The sequence below is a fragment of the Anomaloglossus baeobatrachus genome, chromosome 1 (genome assembly GCF_048569485.1).
Source record: "Anomaloglossus baeobatrachus isolate aAnoBae1 chromosome 1, aAnoBae1.hap1, whole genome shotgun sequence".
Taxonomy (NCBI): Eukaryota; Metazoa; Chordata; class Amphibia; order Anura; family Aromobatidae; genus Anomaloglossus; species Anomaloglossus baeobatrachus.
Window position 1 is genome coordinate 725,416,417 of NC_134353.1, and position 23,037 is coordinate 725,439,453.

The 23,037-nt window shown below is 45.6% G+C and overlaps 1 protein-coding gene across 20 annotated transcripts in view; it reads left to right on the forward strand.

Moving 5' to 3' along the window:
• RIMBP2 (RIMS binding protein 2) overlaps positions 1-23,037 on the forward strand; it is an 877,394-nt gene that overhangs the window by 545,178 nt on the left and 309,179 nt on the right. For all 20 annotated transcript variants that reach the window (XR_012725119.1, XR_012725121.1, XM_075322225.1 and 17 more), the window contains one exon: positions 21,840-21,962. Coding sequence is in view for 16 of the 20 variants with exons in the window: in XM_075322225.1 (XP_075178340.1) it covers positions 21,840-21,962 (123 nt within the window). In the remaining 4 variants the exon portion in view is untranslated. The remainder of the gene's footprint in view (positions 1-21,839; positions 21,963-23,037) is intronic.

Sequence of the window (23,037 nt, forward strand, 5' to 3'; positions counted from 1 at the left end):
CCGAAGAAGGGGATACAGGCAATGGGATGGAAGGCTGAAGTCCGTAAACGACATGGAAGGGAGAGCTGGAGGACGACTCACTGATGTGGTGGTTGTGGGAGAATTCAGCCCAAGGAAGAAGAGCGGACCAGTCGTCGTGATGGGCGTTAACATAGTGACGTAAGAAAGAGGTCAAGATTTGATTGACCCTCTCTACCTGGCCATTAGACTGAGGATGGTATGCAGATGAAAAGTCCAGAGTCACTCCCAGATGTTTACAGAGAGCCCTCCAGAAGCGGGAGGTGAACTGAGTTCCTCTGTCGGATACGATGTGTAATGGAAAGCCATGCAAGCGGAAGATGTGTTGTATATAGGCGTCCGCGAGTTCCTGAGCAGAGGGCAGTCCAGCCATAGGGACGAAATGGGCCATTTTAGAGAACCGGTCCACCACGACCCATATGACTGTGTCCGGAGGACAATGGCAAGTCCGTAATAAAGTCCATTGCTATGTGTTGCCACGGAACTGAGGGTATCGGCAGAGGCAGAAGACGGCCATATGGGAGGTGTTTGGGCGTCTTGTTCCTGGCACAAGAGGAACAGGCGGATACAAAAGCAGCAACGTCCGTGCGAAGGGATGGCCACCAATAATGACGTACAATCGCACCCCATGTCTTTTTCTGACCAGCATGACCGGCTGTTTTCGAGGCATGACCCCAGTGTAACACTTTTTCCCTGTCTACCTCGGAGACATAGGTCTTCCCGGGCGGTATCTGGGCCAGGGTGACAGGGGCCACCGGAATGATTTTACTAGGACAAATGATGGGTTGGGTAGTCTCTTCCTCCTGCTCCATGGGCATGAAAGACCTGGACAAGGCATCAGCGCGTACATTCTTGTCCGCGGGTCGGAAGTGAAGCTGGAAATCAAACCTGGCAAAGAATAGGGACCACCTGGCTTGCCGTGGGTTCAGACGCTGAGCGGACCGTAGGTATTCCAAGTTCTTGTGGTCCGTGTAAATAATCACGGGGTACACTGCACCTTCCAGGAGGTAGCGCCATTCCTCCAAAGCCAGTTTGACTGCCAAGAGCTCTCGGTCACCGATGGTGTAGTTGCGTTCAGGCGCTGAGAAGCCCTTGGAGAAGAATCCGCAAGTCACCATCTTCCCGGAGGAGGACTTTTGCATGAGCACCGCTCCGGCTCCTGAGGAGGAGGCATCCACCTCCAAGGTGAACTGGCGGTTTAACTCCGGACGGTGGAGTACAGGAGAGGAAGCAAAAGCCCGCTTCAGAGAGCCAAACGCGGCGTCAGCCGCAGGTGACCAGTCCTTTGGATTAGCCTCCTTCTTAGTCAAAGCGGAGAGAGGAGCAGTCAAGGCAGAGAAGTGAGGGATAAACTGGCGGTAGTAGTTGGCGAATCCCAGGAAGCGTTGGATTGCCTTCAGTCCAGAAGGAGGAGGCCAGTTGAGAATGGCGGAGACCTTCTTGGGATCCATCTGCAGTCCAGTATCAGAGATGATGTACCCCAGAAAGGGGAGAGAAGACTGCTCAAAGACACACTTCTCATACTTTGCGTACAGACGATTCTCTCTCAGTCTTTGTAGAACCAGCTGTACGTTTTCTCTGTGGGTTTGGAGGTCCGGAGAGAAGACAAGGATGTCATCTAGATACACTACCACACAGATGTAGAGAAGGTCCCGGAACACGTCGTTCACCAGTTCTTGAAAGACGGCAGGAGCGTTACACAGGCCGAAGGGCATCACGCAGTATTCATAATGTCCATTGCGCGTATTGAACGCGGTTTTCCATTCGTCACCAGAGCGGATGCGTACCAGATTGTAAGCACCCCGAAGATCCAGCTTGGTGAACACACGAGCTCCTCTAAGCCGGTCAAACAATTCGGGAATGAGCGGCAGAGGGTACTTGTTTTTTACGGTGATTTGATTCAGACCCCGGTAGTCTATGCATGGGCGTAAGTCGCCCTCTTTCTTCTTGACAAAGAAGAAACCTGCTCCAGCAGGAGAGGAGGATCTCCGAATGAACCCCCTTGCCAGGCTCTCTGAGATGTAAGCAGACATGGCCCTTGTTTCGGCTGGAGATAAAGGATATATGCGTCCTCGTGGTGGTGTTGTTCCTGGGAGCAGGTCGATGGCACAATCGTATGGACGATGTGGCGGCAGTACCTCGGATTCCTTTTTATCAAAGACATCTGCAAAGGACCAATAGGCCGAGGGCAGCCCCGGTAGGTTCTCTGGAACCGGAGGTCGTCGGATGGGTTGCATGGACTTTAGGCACCTCTCATGACACGAAGAGCCCCATCGGGTGATTTCGCCAGTGCCCCAGCTAACTGATGGTTCGTGTGTCCGCAACCATGGCAGTCCCAGCAGGATCTGGTGGGACATGTGTGGGAGAACGTAGAAAGCGATGTTCTTGGTGTGAAGGGCACCGATACGCAGTTCGACCGGCCTGGTGATCCAGGAGATGGTGTCAGAGAGGGGTCTCCCATCCACCGAGGCAATCACTAGGGGCTTGTCGAGTGGAATAACAGGCACCCGGTACTTGTCCACCGTGGCCTGCTGGATGAAATTGCCTGCTGCCCCGGAATCGAGGTAGGCATCAGCCGTGAACCGCGTCTCTCCCGTTGTCACTTGCACTGTCCATGTAACCGGGTCAGAGAGAGTCCCAGCACCTAGGGTGGCCTCTCCTACCAACCCTAGGCTTTGGAGTTTCCCGGCCTCTCTGGACAGGAGCGTAGCAGGTGTGTGCCCTCACCGCAGTAAAAGCAGAGACCCTTGGCGAGCCGCTCTGCTCGACGTTGTTCAGACTGACGCACTCGGTCGATCTGCATGGGCTCGTGGACGGGAGCCCCAGCTGTCGATGACTGAAGTACGGAGGGTTTCTGCGGAGGAGAGGAATGCCGTACTGGACGTCTCTCACGGGACACTTCCTTGGATCGCTCCTGAAAGCGAATGTCCACTCGAGTCGCTAGGGCAATCAGGGCATCCAGGGTGGTCGGTACATCACGACCCGCCAGCTCGTCTTTAATTCGCCCTGAGAGTCCTTCCCAGAAGGCGGCGGTTAGAGCCTCGTTGTTCCACTCGAGTTCTGAGGCCAGGGTGCGAAACCGGATCGCGTATTGACCCACCGTCAGAGTCCCCTGACGTAACCGGAGAAGAGACGAAGCAGACGCGGAGGCGCGTCCGGGCTCATCAAAAGTACCACGGAATGCCTGCAGGAAGTCCTGGATGTTCGTGGTCACAGGATCCCCCTTCTCCCACAAGGGGTTCATCCACGCCAGTGCCTCACCCTCTAGATGGGACATGATGAAGGCGACCTTGGCTTGGTCGGAGGCAAACAAATGCGGCAGCTGCGTGAAATGGAGGGAGCATTGGTTTAAGAATCCCCTGCAGGTCTTGGGGTCTCCGGCGTACCGGGGTGGTGAAGCCAACCGAAGTCTGGTGGTATCTGAAGAAGTCGCCACAGGAGCTGGATCCGTGGATTGACTAGTGGAAGCCCGGGATGTTGAAGTCGTCACTGCCGTTTGTAGCGTGTTCAGGCGGGCGTCCACAGAAGACATGAATTGCAGCATGCGGGTCTGGACTTCACGCTGGCGTTGGAGTTCCTCCTGTACGGCTGCTAGTGCTGCAGCGGGATCCATGGCCTGATCTTACTGTCACGGCCAGGTGGACGGGCAGACCCAGGAGGTGGATCCACTGGGCCGAACTCCTAGATGGTAGTAGAGAGTCCGGTAGCTGGAACACTATAAACAGCCGAACAGTCCGTGCACACGAGTATAGCGGAGAAGTCCCTGGGACCACGGAGTCACGGGTGGTAGTCCGGGTGACGCAGCTCAGGTTCGGAAGCCGAGATGATGTCAGGCGGGGTCCGGAACCTTTGGAGCGAGATGACGGGTCACCGCAGGGATCCGAGATGGTGCGGACTGTCAGGATGGCAGATGGACAGCGTTCGGGGTTCAGGATACGGCAGGACTGGATGGCGAGGCAGGCACGGCTCTACAAGAGAGATAGGTGAGTATATACACATATACACCAGGAGACCTGACTCCTAGCTTAGGAAACACGAAGATCAGGCCCCGCCCCCTTGGACAATAACCCCCTTTATACCCTGTACCTGTTTAGCCTCATTTCCTGTTAATGGACGCTGGCCCTTTAAGAAAGGGTCAGTGACCGCGCGCGCGCCCTAATGCGCATGCGCGCCGCCCGGGTGCCAGAAGCCAGGGAAGGAAGCTGAGAGGAGGACGCAGGGGAGCCGGCCAGGGCCTGGGAAGCCGTCGGGCGCCGGGATCGGAGACCAGGGGGCCTGGGAAGGACGGGCACCGGAGGCTGGAGAGCGGGGAGCGTGGCAGGTGAGCCGGGGAGCGGGGGTGAGGACCCGGGGAGCGGAACCGAGGACCCGGGGAGCATGACACTATACCTTTGTGCCCAGAAGAAGTTGTTTTGGTTCTTATTCTTGAAGTTGTGTGAAATCAATAAAGCTGCACATCTTGGAACCAAATCACATTGCCAGTGTTAATGTGTCACCCCCGCGTGAGCAGCCGTGCTCGGATTTAGATCCACGGTGGCTCGAGAGGGCTCTGGACCCAGGGGTCGTGCGGCTCCTCAAAAAAATGGGGGTTATGTACAGGGGATGGTGTGGAAAGTTCGTGATGACACCCGTGGTGCGTGGTAAGATGAAGTACCACCGCTGCAATTGGGAGCACCCAGTGGCGATGGTGTGGGCAGCTAGGTTGTTACCCCTCCACTAGTAGGGGGATGCCCCGGGACTCGGTGATGGTGACTGGGATGTGCCGTTGGGACGGTAAGGGTCACTTGCGTACTCACTCAGTCCAACAACGCTGACACCGACAACTGTAGTAAACCAAAGTTCTGGAAACCGCTGCCGCTGAGGGGGGAGCACGCCTGGGTCCCGTTTCTATTGGTGTTGCCTGTTAGTCTGTGACCTTTTTCCGTGGCACATTGTCTTCTAGTTAATCCCTTTAGTCTGGAACCAATCGCTGGGTCCCACTCCCCAGTGTGGCTAACTGAGGGAGCTTGCTCTCAGGGTTCACGCTTGGGATTTTCTGGACCGTATGTGTGGAAAGTCCTATTCCCCTCGTTGCGCTAGTACCCCGATTTTGGAGCGGGTGGAGAACGGATCTGGAAGGCTCTGTCCTCGTCGGATAAATTGTCAGGTTGCCTAAAGCTACTCCCTGACCTAGGGTCCACGTACCCCGTCATGCCCTGGCCACTGCCCGGTGATGGCACAAGGCCGCCGGCTGTCCTCCTTGACAGTCCGTGCCCCTTGTCACAATCCCCTGCGACCGGGTTCCAGCTCCTACCAGGCCCAGACCAACGTCTGCTACCTAGTAGTTCCAAGGAGCCCAGCTCATCACCTCCTCTCTCTCTGAGAGCTACTTCACACACTGACTTACTCCTGACACTCCTGGCCTCCCTTTAACTAACTCCCCAAGTGGGCGACCCTATTCCACTCAGGCCGTCCACTAGTGTGTTTGGTGGGTGTGGTGCAGTGTGTTCCTGGGATTTTGATTAGCTGTTCTTGGCAACACCAAAGGTTAGGGACCCGTAACCAAGGAGGAGGTGTATATTGCACAGAAGGGCAGATTGCACAATACCCTGTGACGACCTGATAGGTCAGGGCATCACATTAACAGTACCTAATGCCTACCTGAGAGTGTTAATTCCTACAATCTGTACTATTTAGTCTGTATTATCATCTCACTTCATCCCTCTACCCATCTCGTATGAAATTGACATGAGGAAGTGTTAGGTTTAGGCTATGTTCACATAGCATTTTAGTATACATTCATTGGCTCTGCAGAAACATAGGTCCAAATCCCCACAAAATGGGATTCAGTCACATGTGTTGACTGGATCATTGACTATAATGATGCAGACAGAATCATACTGTACTCTGTCGGACATCAATTACGGCCGTATATGAGACAGGCAACAAGATATAGTTGACGACTAATGATGTCCGGTTGACCACACAGAAAATTATATACAACAAGAAAAGTAAGAGTAAGAAAAAAATCAGCCAAACAAGTGTGAAGACAATGATAAAATATAACTTTTAATAATTCCTAATTAAAATATTTTACACACACTACATAAACGGTTGTAAAACCAACCAATATAATACAGTACGATAGGCTGACGTTATGCAGAGCTCCCACTGTATACACAAATAAGGACAATTGAAGTAAGAGAAACTAATCCCAAAACAAATCTCTCACTGTGTACACAGATGTTAATTACACAAATGCAACATCAATTGTATCCAACCGATGTCCATAATAGTGTGTACGCCAGAAATGTGAATGATCACAATATAAAGCACCCTCCAGTGTTAAGAAATGTCACCAAAACATACACATGGTCATGATTGCACACTGAGGTGAAATGAATCAAAAAAGACATGTTGTCCAAATCATCACACTTTTCTGGATGAAAATCGGACTGATTTACACACTCGTGTCACCCTACTCTTGGCCCTAGCAATACAACATGAAGTGTACACCCTACGTTGTGTCATTGAATGTATTTCTGCTTGTAGATAAGTAAATCTGTTGGTACGCACTGGAGTTTTATGAAATCTGTGCAAAAAGGTACAGACCTCCACAGCAACCAATGAGAATCCAGTGCTATGTACAATAATGGCTGGAGCCTGACTAGTTAATGTGGACACTCTTTTTTGTTGCACTAGTTTTAATCAATCATCCAAACTGTAAATGTAATTATGATTTCAGTCTAATTCATGATTCTCTTACATAAACGCTCCATAATAAAATATGCAAATGCTGTAAAGTGCACGGAATGATCTGGTATTTTGGCCATTTTGTGTATATAGAAATTCTTCTAATTGGCTGCGTTCTATAACATTGACATCCCGGTGGTGGAAGTTACTTTGAATAAAACCCCGGTCATCTCTTACATGCTCATTATATTTTTTATTAGCTTATTACATTTCTAAAACCCATTAATGTCAAGAAAGCCGATGTGTTTATGTGTAATTGTGACCTCATTTAATGACCAAACCATCACCTAACGCATTCAGGGACTCATTACTCGAGACTTCTAATCTCCACCACTGGATTGGTCAACATTTGTTTAAAGTGTTTTTCATAGAATTAATTAATACAGCGGAAGCAAACCTTGACTCTTCCGCTGACAAATGATGGCTGAAGCACATCACAGACACTTCTTTAGCCGTATTATCCCTTTACAGACCAGGTGAGCTGTGAAAGACAATAGTAAGAGCCACAAGAAAATCCATTCGAAAACTCAGCCCATCCTCTATTGTAAACCATCTTGTGCCGCTCATACAGAGATATGTTTAGAGGGGAAAAAAATTTGAAGGATTATCCTAAAGCAAAATATTTCTCAGCCTGACAGTAATTGCTTTCCTTGTTTCATTTTTTTCTCTTTCCAAGCAATTGATCTCAAAAAGAGGAAATGAAGTGTTGGTGTCTGTTTAATGAATTAACCTTTCATTGCCAGTTACAAATTGTCTGTAGCGTCTGAAAAAAACAAAATGAATAGATTAATTAATGAATTATTAAGTCGGGAACCAGGTTATCTATTGCTGCCGCCTGGGATTTTTTTTTTACATTTATTTAATGATATAAGCCTTTATAATGGCATAAGTTATATGTTTCATTGATTCTGATGTAAATGGTGTGGCTTTATAGTCAGCAACTACACTGCTCAAAAAAATAAAGGGAACACTTAAACAACACAATGTAACTCCAAGTCAATCATACTTCTGTGAAATCAACCTGTCCAGTTATGAAGCACCACTGATTGGGAATCCATTTCTCCTGCTGTTGTGCAACTGGAACAAACAACAGGTAGAAATGATAGGCAATTAGCAAGACACCCCCTATAAAGGAGTGGTTCTGCATGTGGTGACCGCAGATCATTTCTCTGTTCTCATTCTTTTTGGCTGTTGTTTTGGTCACTTTTGCAGTTTGTCATTGCTCTCATCGCTAGAGGTAGCATGAGGTGGTGTCTAGAACCATAGAAGTTGCTCAGGTAGTGCAGCTCATCCAGGATGGCAAATCAATGTGAGCTGTGGCAAGGAGGTTAGCTGTGTCTGTCAGTACAGTGTCCAGAGTATGGAGAATATACCAGGAGACAGGCCAGTACACCAGGAGATGGGGCGGGGTCTAAGAGGGCGACAAGCCAGCATAAGGACCAATATCTTCTTCTTTGTGCAAGGAGGAACAGGGGGGCAGTGCCAGAGCCCTGCAAATTGACATCCAGCAGGCCACTAAAATCAATGTGTCTGCCAAACTGTCAGAAACAGACTCCATGAGGGAGGTATGAAGGCCCAATGTCCACAAGTGGGTGTTGTGCTTACAGCCCAACATCGTTCAGGGCGTTTGGCATTTGCCAGAGAACACCAAGATTGGTAGATTCAACATCGGCACCCTGTGCTTTTCACAGATGAGAGCAGGCTCACACTGCGCACATGGGACAAATGTGACAGTCTAGAGATGCCATGGAGAACTTTCTGCTTCCTGCAACATCCTCCAGCATGAACGCTTTGGCAGGGGGTCAGTATTGGTGGGATGAGGCATTTTTTTTGGATGGCTGCACTGTCCTCCATGTGCTAGCCAGAGGTACCCTGACTGCCATTAGGTAATGCGATGAGATCCTCAGACCCACTCTGAGACCATATGCAGATGCAGTGGGCCCTGGTTTCCTACTGGTGCATGACACTGCTAGGCCTCATGTGGCTCAAGTGTGTCACCAGTTCCTGTATGATGGAGGCATTGATGCTATGGACTGGCCTGCCCATTCCCCAGACTAAAATTTAATCAAGCACATCTGGGACATCATGTATCCTTCCATTCACCAATGTCACCTTCACCACAGACTGTCCAGGAGTTCATTGACGCTTTAATCCAGGTCTGAGAGTAGATTCCTCAGGAGAATTTCTGCCGCCTCATCAGGAGCATGTCCAGGTGTTGTAGTGAGGTTATACAGGCATATGAAGGAAGTCTCTGTGGCTGCTCCGGTGTGCTATATTGGTTATGGCACTGACGTCACATTTACAGAGCAGCAGTCAATCAGTAAACTCAGCAGCTCTGTCTATGTAGATGAACACCCCGCTCAATGTAGCTGAGCTTACTGATTGACATCAGCATTGTAGCCCATAGTGAACACCTGGATCAACAGCAGAAACTCAGTGCTGGAGACGGGGACAGTGAGTAAAATGAGGTTTGTTTTTTATAACAAGGTGCACCATGGGACCAAGTTTTTTGAAAGAATAAACCCTCTTTGATACCCTTCTAGATAATATTGTCCATGATATTATTATTGCAGATTTTAACTTTCAGCAGAATCACCAGCACTAAGGCTATGTGCGCACAGTACGTTTTTCGCGGCGTTTTTGCGCGTTTCTCGGGTGCATTTTTGGCTTTAAAACTGCAGGACTTTGCTTCCCCAGCAAAGTCTATGAGTTTTCATTTTTGCTGTCCGCACACATCTGTTTTTTTTACCTGCGTTTTTGAGTTAAAAAAAAAAAATGGACATGTCAGTTCTTTCCTGCGTTTTTCTGCGTTTTCCGCCCATGCAATGCATTGGAAAAACGCAGCAAAACGCAGAGATCAAAAACGCAGCAAAACGCAGCCAAAAACGCACCAAATCGCTGCAAAAACGCATGCTTTTTTTATGCGTTTTTTCGACGCAGGTGCGTTTTTGTGCGTTTTTAGCGGCCAAAAACGCAGCGTCAAAAAGACGCAGTGTGCGAACCTAGCCTAAGACATCATGGATTAAGACTCTAGTCCTTTGTTTGGTGTGCTCCACCATCTGTACTTTTGTGTTTGTGCTTGCATTTGTCCCTGCTTGCTTACTCTTCATCTGTCCTATTGCACCTGAGATTCCTGTGTGTCAAGTGCTCGCCTATGTTCCCTGATTTGCTGTTTCATCCACAACACTATTGCTTGAAATACAGAAGATTAAAAAGTATATTGAACCGAAATTTTTCATAGACCAAAAATTATAATAACCCTTAAAAACATCAACTTTATTCTAACCAATTTAAAAACATCCAATAAATACACATAAATAACCAAAGTGCACGGAAAAGGAAGGAGGGTTAAAGATCCCACTCTACAAATATACCTCCCTCCTGTCGACTACCTTGCACGGAGGTCGGCACCCTAAAATTAACGATATGGCGCCCCCACTCTCCAAAGTCTATCCCTAGTCTGCCCTGTCTCGCCCTAATAAAAAATATGAAAGGCGCTCATATCAAGAGACAAAGTGCAAGTAGTGCTCAAAAACGTATCCAAGGGATAATCTATCCCACATAGAGAACGTATACATGCCAAAGTTCCACCTCACACTATTCATGATTCAGTGAGGTTAGAAACCGACAGTTTTTGTGCAGGAATAAGAGGAGGATCATATGTACATACACCCTAAATATAAACCTCCCCCCTGTCCACTACCTCATGCGGAGGTCGGTACCCTAGTGATACATGATATGGCGCCCCCACTCTCCAATAACTATCCCTAGACTGCCCTAATGCACCCTAGCAGCAAATAAATAGAATGCTCATGCTTATAATTTAAATGAAGTGCATAACACTGTTCATAAAGTCAAATACATTCATGGGGATAGTCAAAGAGGTATTTATCACTCAAAGGGCGATGTATACATCCCTCAGTATGCCTCAATTCGAGTGGGGGCGCCAAACCATCATGCTGCCACCACCATTTGACAGTGGGGATAGTGTGTTCAGGGTGATGAGCTGTGTTGCTTTTACGCCAAACATATCATTTGGCATTGTGCCCAAAAAGTTCCATTTTGGTTTCATATGACCAGAGCACCTTCTTCCACATGTTTGGTGTGTCTCCCAGGTGGCTTGTGGCAAACTTTAAATGATACTTTTTATGGATATCTTTTAGAAATGGCTTTCTTCTTGCTACTCTTCCATAAAGGCCAGATTTGTGCAGTGTACGACTGATTGTTCTCCTATGGACAGACTCTCCCACCTCAGCTGTAGATCTCTGCAGTTCATCCAGAGTGATCAGGGGCCTCTTGGCTGAATCTCTGACCAGTCTTCTCCTTGTTTGAGATGAAATTTTTGAGGGACGGCCGGGTCTTGGTAGATTTGCAGTGGTATGATATTCCTTCCATTTCAATATGATCGCTTGCACAGGGCTTCTTGGGATTTTTAAAGTTGTGGAAATTTTTTTGTAACCAAATCCGGCTTTAAACTTCTCCATAACAGTATCCCAGACCTGCCTGTTGTCTTTCTTGGTCTACATGATGCTATCTGTGCTTTAAGCAGAACACTGAGACTATCACAGAGCACGTGCATTTATACGGAGACTAGATTACACACAGGTGGATTATATTTATCATCATCAGTCATTTAGGACAACATTGGATCATTCAGAGATCCTCAATGAACTTCTGGAGTGAGTTTGCTGCACTGAAAGTAAAGGGACCGAATAATATTGCACGCCCCAATTTTCAGTTTATTATTTTTTGCAAAATTTTAAAATAAGCAATAAATTTCATTCAAATTCACAATTGTGTCCCACTTGTTGTTGATTCTTCAGCGTAAAATTAAATTTTTTTATATTTATGTTTGAAACCTGAAATGTGGGAAAAGGTTGAAAAGTTCAAAGGGGCCGAATACTTTCACAAGGCACTGTAGCTAGCCTGTTTTTCCAAAAAATAAGACCTACCCCAAAAATAAGCCCTATCAGGATTTTTCAGCATTTTCAGCATAAGGCTTATATATAAGCCCTACCCCGAAAATAAGCCTTTGTCGTAGTTCAATAATGAGATGTCCAAGCAGCTAAAAAAGTTAAACTACTGCATGACACTTCATTATAGAAAGCAGACACCCCCAAAAGAGAGAAGAAAGAAGACAGAAGAATCCGAAATCATACTCACCTGACGCCGAACGGGAGGACCTGCAATGGAATGTACACCCACATATATCAGATCACACACTCTCTCACACACATCAGATCGCACACCCACACACATCGGATTGTACACACACACATCAGATTGCACATACTCACCATATCCAGCGATACTGAATACTTATGCCAAGCAGGGGAGCCTGGAATGCAGTGCAGTTGAGCCCGAGGATCTGCGGTAGAACGTATGAAGGACCTGCGGGGGAATACATCGATGCATTCCACCGCAGGTCCTCTGAGTCACTCCGTTGCAGAGATATTTGTATTTATTGCTTTTGAAGCAGTATGTAAAATCTCTGCTTACAGTCCAAATGGGCATTTCCTCAGATTCTTCTCTGTGGGTGGGCTCTTTCACCCCTCTCGCAGACGCTGCCAATCACAGTCCAGCAGCATCTGATACTGCTAGTTCAGCTGCTGAAGTGTGATTTGCAGAATCTGGGAGGGAAGTGGGAAAGTTCACTCTCTCAGAAAAGACTCTGAAGAAACGCCCAGTTGGGCTGCAAGTAGAGATTTCACATACGGTGCTCCAAAAGCAACAAATCTGAATATCTCTGTAATAGAGTGAGATAGAGCGAAAGTAAACAGAGCGGCAGAATTAGGGAAGCTCAAGGAAGTTATTTAAGTCAATTTTTTACCAAGTGTAGGCTCATGTACCAACCTTAAAAATCCATATGAGAATGGTTGTCTAATTGTTTGCAAAAGTCTCATCTCTGATATGAAAATGAGCTGGATACTAGATTTAGTATCAGGATTTTTCAACCATACTTACTATGAATTTTCAAAGTACATCAAGTTCATCAGGTCTAAGAGGTCTATTTAATAATTGTAGTGTGAAACCTGGTGACAGACACACTTTAAATGTATATGTGTTTTTAATTTGAGAGCCGACAGATGGCTGACAGATGGCATCTCTCAGAGGCAGCTGTTATAGACGCCCAGTAAAAAAATATATATACATTAAACATATAAATATATTTTTTAGCTTGGGAGCCTAGGGGGGTTGAATGAAGACTTTTTTTTCATGTTTGATTGAAAATTCGTACCATAAATTGCAGGGTTTAGAGACAAGTTAAAGGGAATCTGTCACATCCATTTACTTGCTGCTATGGGGCTGATCTGCAGGTAAATAGCATTAGAAACTTGCCCGACCCTCGTACTTCTCAGAGCCGTTGGCTTTCAGTCAGACAGTTACAGTCATCATTCAGCACAACGTGTGAGCGGTTGCTGTAAGCATGCCTCGGCACTTTAACAGGCACCGTGCCGACACACCTATATGATGGAGAGACGGTGGCTCCTGGGAGGAATAAAGTAATTTTTCTCCCGGACGCTTGCAGTATGGCAGCCAGACACCTTTCTAACACTCATTACCTGTATAATAACCATATATCTGCAAGTAAATAGCATTGTCCTATATGATAAGTTCCCTTTAAGGAAGCACACGTCTACTTGTGTGGTGTGAAGATGTCGAGCTGCTCCTATTCTGCATACCGACTCATAGATGGAAATCTGCGACCAAAAGTCCCCTCAATGACATTCTTATCTCGTAATAGAGTATTTGGTTAAAGGTTATTCTTGTTAGTTAAACGCTTTAGACTTAAAAGGTAATTATCAAACATCAAAATGAAATTAATGAAGATTATTACAGACTATGTAACTAATGCTATTAATTAGTGAATGAATTAAGTGGTCATAATATTTTGGATGGCAACCCTAAAGCTGTATTCTGATATTTGCTTGGTCATGTGCACAATCGACAGGTGTCATATGCCTGATGTTATGGGCTCTGCTCACCTCCCCATGCAGAAGTGACCAGAGCCAGAATACACATTTACTTCTGTGATCACATATTTCGAAACAGTAGAATAATTTGGCCTGGGGCTCGGTAAGTTGGGGTGGATGCCAAACTTACAAAGTAACATATCAGATACAAAAGTGTTTGATTAACTGAACTACGGTAATTGACGAGTATGGTGAATTACAAATCTTAATGAAATAGTCAGATCTATCTCCGCTCTATCGAAAGTGACATTTGAATTATTTTATTTTTTAGCTATTAATTTACATGTACTCCACTGATCGCCTACCAACTGGTTACACATGAACATCTTTGTACAATCATTCTTTTAGATATCCCAAACAGTCTCGAGGGGGCTTCATTATAACAAAATAACATTACCCCATCCTCTGCAATCCAATCTTTGTACTTCCTGCAGATTATTAGTCTACACAAAGTACAGGGATTTGACTGCAGAGGGCGGAAAGAATGATTGAAGTAGAGATGAGTTCTACGATGTGTCTTGTGATATGCCAACAGTAAAGCATCCGGAGACCATTTGTGTGTGGGGTTGCTTTTCATCCAAGGGAGGGGGCTCACTCACAATTTTGCCTATGAACACTGCCATGAATAAGGAATGGTATCTAGACAATCTTTGAAGATCATCTTCTCCTAATGATCCAGTAGCAGTTAGGTGATGACCGATGCTTTTTCCAGCATGATGGACCACCATGTCACAAGGCAAAAGTGTCAACTAAGTGCCCTGGCGAACAATACATTGGCATTTTGGGTCCATGACCAGTTAAGGCTAGGTTCACACACTGCGTTTTTTTGACGCTGCGTTTTTGTGCGTTTTTTGCGGCAAAAAACGCCCAATAACGCACCCGCGCGCGTTTTGCTGCGATTTGGTGCGGTTTTTTGCTGCGTTTTGCTGCGTTTTTGCTCACTGCGTCTTTATGCGTTTTTTATCAGTGAACAAAAAAAAAAAAGGTCTGATGTCATTTCCTTCTTCAATATGTTCTTCATTCTCCACTAATGTATGCAGGAGAGCAGACAGCTGCAGAACTACAAGTCTCAGCATACTCCATCCAATAGTGCATGCAGGAGAGCAGACAGCAGCTGCAGAACTACAAGGCTCAGCATGCTCCATCCAGGACTGTATGCTGGAGGGAGAGTCAGGGGGAGCAGACCTACAAGGCTTAGCATCCTCCATCCAATAGTGTATGCAGGAGAGCAGACAGCAGCTGCAGAACTGCAAGGCTCAGCATCCTCCATCCAATAGTGTATGCAGGAGAGCAGACAGCATCTGTCGAACTACAAGGCTCAGCATCCTCCTTCCAGGACTGTATGCAGGATTTCTTTGCCCCCCCCCAAAAAAAAAATGACGTGGGCTTTGCCATATTTTTGTATCCAGCCGGGTACAACTAGGCAGCTGGGTATTGGAATCCACAGTGCTGGGAACCAAAAATATAGAGAAGCCCTTTTTTTTTAATTATTTCATGAATTTCATGAAATAATTAAAAAAAAAAATGACGTGAGCTTCGCCTAATTTTTGTGTCCAGCCGGGTACAACTAGGCAGCTGGGGATTGGAATCCACAGTGCAGGGTGCCCATGCTTTCTGGGCACCCTCGCTGTGAATTGCAGTCCCGCAGCCACCCCAGAAAATGGCGCTTTCATAGCTGTATCCAACTCTTCCAGCTGCCCTGATGCCGGGTGGCTCGCTGGGTAATAATGGGGTTAGGGCTAGCTGTATAGCTGTCCCTAAGCCCGAAATTCATGGTGTCACGCCAATATTAGACATGGCCACCATGAATTTCTAGTAAAGATTAAAAAAAAACACAACACACAGAAAAATATTTTTATTAGAAATAAAACACAACACAATTAGTGACTCCATCTTTATTGAAATAAAGAACCCCCCTCCGCAGTAATCCTGGGTCAAGGGTCCCGCGCCGTCCAATCAGGATCCAATATCATCTGATCGGTTTGCTGGAAGGCAAAGCGATCAGATGATGTGTCAGGTTCTAGGGGCTGAAGCACATCACACATCAGCTGATTGTATAAAAGCCGTTTATACAATCAGATGATGCATTGGTGCAAAAAAAAAAATACTCACTTATGTGCTGATTACCGGCAGCTCCTGCAGCGCAGCCTGATCCCGTCCGATCGCTGCAGCAGCTGCCGGTAATCAGGGATGAAGTCTCCTGACGCATCCGCTGATAGGTGAAGCCGGCCGGCCGCTGGCGTCAGCCCGAGACTTACGATCAGCTGATGCGTCAGGTGACTGCATCAGGTGACCCATTGCCAGGTCCTGCATCCTGCAGGCATACGTACCCGGGGAGACTGCACACTGCCGGAGCGGCGATACCGTGACAGAATCTGGGAGCGGGCATGGCACCGGGAGTCTGCAGACAGGTGAGTATAACTTTTTTTTTTTCTACTGTTCACCTTTGATTGCCGCTTCCACCTCCCGCCCAGACATGGCGCCGCACGGCAGCATACATGCACAGGACGGGAGGTGGAAGCGGCGGTGACGGTACCGGGAGGATTCACGCTTCTGTGTTTACTGACAGAAGGAATCCTCTTCCTGTACACGTCACTTTACTACCCACCTCCTGCGTTTATAGCTGCGTTTTTGGTCTTAGAAACGCACCAAAACGCACCTATATTTGCAATTTGCGTTTCTCATTGCGTCTTTCAACATCCCATTGCACTCAATGGATGAAAAGCGCAGTGAAAAACGCGGGAATAATTGACATGCTGCGTTTTTGTGGCACCACAAAAACGCAGCTGAAAAAAAACGCTGTGTGCAGACAGCAAAAATGAAAACTCATAGACTTTGCTGGGGAAGCAAAGTCATGCAGTTTTCTGAGCAAAAACGCACCCAAAAACTGCGCAAAAACGCCGCGAAAAACGCACTGTGCGAACTTACCCTAACGGTATGTGCACTAGGTGTTTTTTTCACGCTGCGTTTTTATGTGCGTTTTTGTCTCAAAAAACGCACCCGCGGCTAAAAAAACGCGATAAAAACGCATGCGTTTTTACCGCAATTTGATGCGTTTTTTGCTGCGTTTTTGCTCACTGCGTTTTTAATCAGTGCACAATGCCATTAAAGATTGTTGATGAAAAAAAAAAGGTCTGATGTCATTTCCTTCTTCAAAATGTTCATTGTATGCAGGAGAGCAGACAGCTGCAGAACTAGTGTATGCAGGAGAGCAGACAAGCAGACAGCAGCTGCAGAACTACAAGGCTCAGCATCCTCCATCCAGGACTGTATGCAGGAGAGCAGACAGCAGCTGCAGAACTAGTGTATGCAGGAGAGCAGACAGCAGCTGCAGAACTAGTGTATGCAGGAGAGCAGACAGCAGCTGCAGAACTACAAGGCTCAGCATCCTCCATCCAGGACTGAATGCAGGAGTTTTTTGCCCCCCAAAAAAATGACGTGGGCTTCGCCATATTTTTGTATGCTAGCCGGGTACAGCAGGCAGGTACGGGCTGCCCCCAACCCCAGCTGCCTATTTGTACCTGGCTGGGAACCAAAAATATAGGGAAGCCCTTTTTTTATATTTTATGAATTTCATGAAATAATTAAAAAAAAAATGGCGTGGGCTTCGCCCAATTTTTGAGTCCAGCCGGGTACAACTAGGCAGCTGGGGATTGGAATCCACAGTGCAGGGTTCCCATGCTTTCTGGGCACCCCCGCTGTGAATTGCAGTCCCGCAGCCACCCCAGAAAATGGCGCTTTCATAGAAGCGCCATCTTCTGGCGCTGTATCCAACTCCACCAGCTGCCCTGATGCCGGGTGGCTCGCTGGGTAATAATGGAGTTAGGGCTAGCTGTATATTATCAGCTGGCCCTAAGCCCGAAATTCATGGTGTCACGCCAATATTAGACATGGCCACCATGAATTTCTAGTAAAGATAAAAAAAACACAACACACAGAAAAATATTTTTATTAGAAATAAAATACAACACAATTAGTGACTCCATCTTTATTGAAATAAAGAACCCCCCTCCGCAGTAATCCTGGGTCAGGGTCCCGCGCCGTCCAATCCAGATCCAATATCGTCTGATCGGTTTGCTGGAAGGCAAAGCGATCAGATGATGTGTCAGGCTCTAGGGGCTGAAGCACATCACACATCAGCTGATTGTATAAAAGCCGATTATACAATCAGCTGATGCATCGGTGCAAAAAAAAATAAATAAATAAATACTCACTTATGTGTTGATTACCGGCAGCTCCTGCAGCGATCGGATGAGAGTCTGATCCTGTCCCATCGCTGCTGCAGCTGCCGGTAATCAGCTGATGAAGTCCCCTGACGGCAGGATCAGCTGATAGCCGGCCGGGTGCGAAAAAGCCGGCGACACCGCGAGAATTACGATCAGCTGATGCGTCAGGTGACTGCATCAGGTGATCCACCGCCAGGTCCTGCAAGCTTCGTACGTGCCCTGGGGAGACTGCACACAGCCAGAGCGGCGGGACCGGGACAGGAGCGGGCATTGCACTGGGACCCTGCAGACAGGTGAGTATATATGACTTTTTTTTTTTTTCTACTGTTCACTTTTGTTTTCGCCGCTGCCTCCACCTCCCGCCCAGACATGGCGCCGCACGGAGCTGACATGCACCGGGCGGGTTGTGGAAGCAGCGGTGACGGTACCGGGAGGATTCATGCTTCTGTGTTTACCAACAGAAGGAATCCTCTTCCTGTACACGTCACTATACTGCCCACCCCTTGCGTTTATAGCTGCGGTTTTAGTCATAGAAACGCAGCTATATGCGTTTTTCATTGCGTTGTTGAACATCTCATTGAACTCAATGGGTGAAAAACGCAGTGAAAAACGCAGAAATAATTGACATGCTGCATTTTTGTGGTCACCACAAAAACGCAGCTACAAAAAAACGCCGTGTGCGGACAGCAATTCTGAAAACCCATAGACATTGCTGGGGAAGCAATGTCACTGCGTTTTCAGCACAAAAACGCAGTAAAAAACGCCGCTAAAAATGCCTAGTGCGCACAAGGCCTAAGTCCCCAGATCTCAATCCTTTTGAAAGTCTGTGCTCAATCCTCACAAAAAGCATGTGAATAAACAAAAAGACTGAAAGTATGGTAACCCTCAATCACTGATTAGGTGAGAATAGGTTGATATCAGTCATATTTGGCTCAGAAGCTGATATCCAGCATGTCAGGATAAATTGCAGAGTCAGAATTCTTGAAAAATAAAGGTCCACACTGTATTGCAGAGAAAAATACAAATGGAGTCTGTAATGAAGGTATGACATCTTCAGTGATAAGTCTTGTTTTTCTTTTGGAGCAATGATAGCTAAGGATTGCTCATGGGCATGGGCAATGGGCAATGCTATGAAGTGGCTTGCATGAGAAAACGTCACACCATTCAGGATTTTGATGTTATCATGATGTCATATGGTTGTGTGCTCACTACACTCTTATGAAATTCTACGGATCTCATGATGATTATATTATTTGAAGAAACACGTTGGGAAGATTGAATGTGAGCGGTGACGGTCTGGTATTCTGGGGTAGTGTGTGACATTAGTATATGCCCCCCTGCGGCTAATAATACCAGTGAAATACCCTTCAGGACATGAGTTGGTGAGATTGTTCCTGAATCTAATGTCACCTAAATATTGTCTTATATCAAGTGACCCATGTTGGTTCATATCATAACGGCTTATGGTATGGATTGCAGACACCAATACTGCCGTTTTGTCTAAATGTAACACATGTTTATATATATTTGTTTGTCAATAAGGGCATTTTTGACCTATGGGTCATTTTAACTAATATAGTAAAAATTATGTTTTATTATGAATGACTGCTCTCCTCTGCTGTCTTTATTTATCTATTGTCTGTGGATCATATAGGTACGCTCTGTGTAATCCTTGAAAGTGTTCCAGAAAATGAAGTATTTCTCCCAGAAAATTAATTCAATTCCACATCTTTTGTTATACATATGTTTATTTATCTTGTTTATTGGAACAACAACAAAAAAATGAAGAAAAAAATTGGAAATTGGACATAATTTCACACACAGCCCCAAAAATGGGTCAGACAAAATTGTTAACACCCTCAACTTAATATTTGGTTGCACACCCTTTGGTATAAATACGTGCAATCAATCGCTTCCTATAACCTTCAACAAGCTTCTTACACCTCTCAACTGGAATTTTGGATCACTCTTCCTTCTTTTGCAAACTGCTCCAGGTCTCTCATATTTGAAGGGTGTCTTCTCCCAACAGTAAATTTAAGATCTCTCCACAGGTGTTCAATGGGATTTATATTCAAACTAATTGCTGGCCACTTCAGAACTCTACAGCTCTTTGTTTCCATTCATTTCTGGGTGCTTCTTGAAATATGTTTGGGGTAATTGTCCTGCTGGAAAACCCATGACCTAGAATGCAAATCCTGCTTTCTGACACTATACACTACTTGTGACTTAAAATCTTTTGGTAACCTTCAGATTTCATGATGCGTTGCACACAGTCAAGGCACACAGTGCCTGAGGCAGCAAAACAAACCAAAACATCTTTGAACCTCCACCATATTTCACTGTAAGTACTGTGTTCTTTTCTTTGTAGGCCTCTTTCAGTTTCTGGTAAACAGTACAATAATGTGTTTTACCAAAAAGCTCTATTTTGGTCTTATCTATCTACAAGACACTTTCCCAGAAAGATTTTGGCGGCACGGTGGCTCAGTGGTTAGCACTGCAGTCTTGCAGCGCTGGGGTCCTGGGTTCAAATCCCACCAAGGACACCATCTGCAAGGAGTTTGTATGTTCTCCCCGTGTTTGCGTGGGTTTCCTCCAGGTACTCCGGTTTCCTCCCACACTCCAAAGACATACAGATAGGGACTCTAGATTGTGAGCCCCAATGGGGACAGTGTTTACAATGTATGTAAAGCGCTGTGGAATTAATAGCGCTATATAAATGAATAAAATTATTATTATTATTATTACTCATGTACATTTTGGCAAAATGTAGTATTGCATTCTTATGTCCCTGAGTCAGCAGTGGGGGCCTCCTATTTTGCCTGCCATAGCATTTCATTTCATTTCAATGTCAACAGATAGTTCGCGCTGACACTAATGCACCCAGAGCCTGCATGACAGCTTGAATTTCTGTGGAACCTGATTGGGGCTTCTTATCCACCATCCGGACTTTTCGATCAAAGGTAACTGTTGTGCTTTACCAAAAAGTTGTATCAGTCTCATCTGTCCACAAGACATATTCCCAGAAGGATTTGAACTTAATCAAGGACATTTTGGCAATCTAGCTTTTTTATGTCTCTATGTCAGCAGTGGGGTCCTCCTGAGTCTCCTGCCATAACATTTTATTTCATGCAAATGTCAACAGATAGTTCGAACTGACACTGATGCACCCAGAGCCTGCAGGACAGCTTCAATTTCTCTAGAACTTGATTGGGGCTCCTTATCCACCATCCAGACTATCCTGCATTGCAACTTACTGTATTATCATTTTTTCTCTGACATCCCAGGTCCATGGAGATTTTCTTAATTATGTTGTGCACTCTGGACAAAGGAACATCAAGATCTTTGGAGATGAACTTATAATCTTGAGATTGTTAGTATTTTTCAACAATATAGCTTCTTAAGTGTTCAGACATTTCTCTTCTCTTTGTGTTCTCCATGCTTAGTGTGACACACAGACACACAATGCAAAGAATGTGTCATTCCTCCCCTTATTATCTGGTTTCAGGTGTGATTTTCATATTGCCTACATCTGTTACTTGCTACAAGTGCGTTTAAATGAGTATCACATGGCTTTATTCACAAATTTGGAAAGAGGCAATATTTGGTGTTTTGTGTAAAATTATGTCCAGTTTGCCTTTTTTCTTTTCTTTTTTTTTGTGTTGTTCCAATATACAAAGGAAACAAACATGTGTATGGTAAAACGTGTAATTGCAATAAATGTCTGGGAGAAATCGTTCATTTTCTGGAACAAATTCAAGGGTGGCAACACTTTCGACCATGACTGTGTATGCACATACACATAATATATATTTAATTTTTATTTTTCTATTTGTGACTAAATTATACATCTGGGAGGACTGAAATATTGAAAATGATTTGTTTATTTCAGGTGAAGTTGGACTATGAGCAACTTCGAGAGACTCTCGCCATAGTTACCAAGGAACGAGATTTGGCTGTGAAGGAGAATTACCAGCTCCAAGCCAAACTGGAGAACCTAGAGCAGGTCCTAAAGGTGAGCTCACAATGTATGTCAAAGCTTTATTTGTAATTCTTTTCAATTTAATAAACATATGAAAAATTTGTCTTAAAATGTAAACGTTTGTGTGAGATTACAAACAAGCTGTTTTTTCCCCCAGAAACAGCACCACTGTTGTCCATGGCTGTGTCTGGTATTGCACCTCAACTCTCCTATCAGATATGTTGGGAAAGCTGGAGCTGTTTCTTGCTGAATATCGCAGCTTGTTTATGTCATCTCACAGAGACTTTTTAAATGTACAGGCAGTTTTGATTTTCTGGAAAAATATACTGAACATTTGTAATGGCATTTAAATTGCTATGTGATTTAACAAATAATGTGTTATTCTTTGCAAGTAAAACAAGATTGAATTATACTATTATTATTATTATTATTATTATTATTATTATGTCTGAGATGTTTTTCATTTTATGCAATATTTGATTTTTTTAAAGGGAACCTGTCAGCAGATTTGGGGCCTATAAGCTGCGGCCACCACAAGTTGGCTCTTATATACAGCATTCTAACATGCTGTATATAAGAGCCCAGGCCACTGTGTAAAATGTAAAAATCACTTTATAATACTTACCTAAACGGTCGCTGCGGTGGAGTTGGGTCATATGGGCATCTCCGTTCTCTGGTGCCGGCGCCTCTTCTTTCGGCCATCTTCTTCCTCCTTCTGAAGACCGTGTGCATGACGCGTCCTACGTCATACACACTCGCCGTTCCCATGCATGCGCACTACAATACTTTGATCTGCCTTGCTCAGGACCTAAATGCCGACGAGTGTGGATGACGTAGGACACGTCATGCACCCCAGCTTCAGAAGAAAGAGGACAAAGATGGCCGAAAGAGGAGACGTCGGCACCGCAGAACAGAGACGCCCATATGACCCAATTCCACCGCAGTGATCGTTTAGGTAAGTATTATAAAGTGATTTTTACATTCTACACAGCGTCCTGGGCTCTTATATACAGCATGTTAGAATGCTGTATATAAAAGTCCTCTGGTGGTGGCTGCAGCTTATAGGCCCCAAATCTGGTGACAGGTTTTCTTTAAATAAAAGTATGCC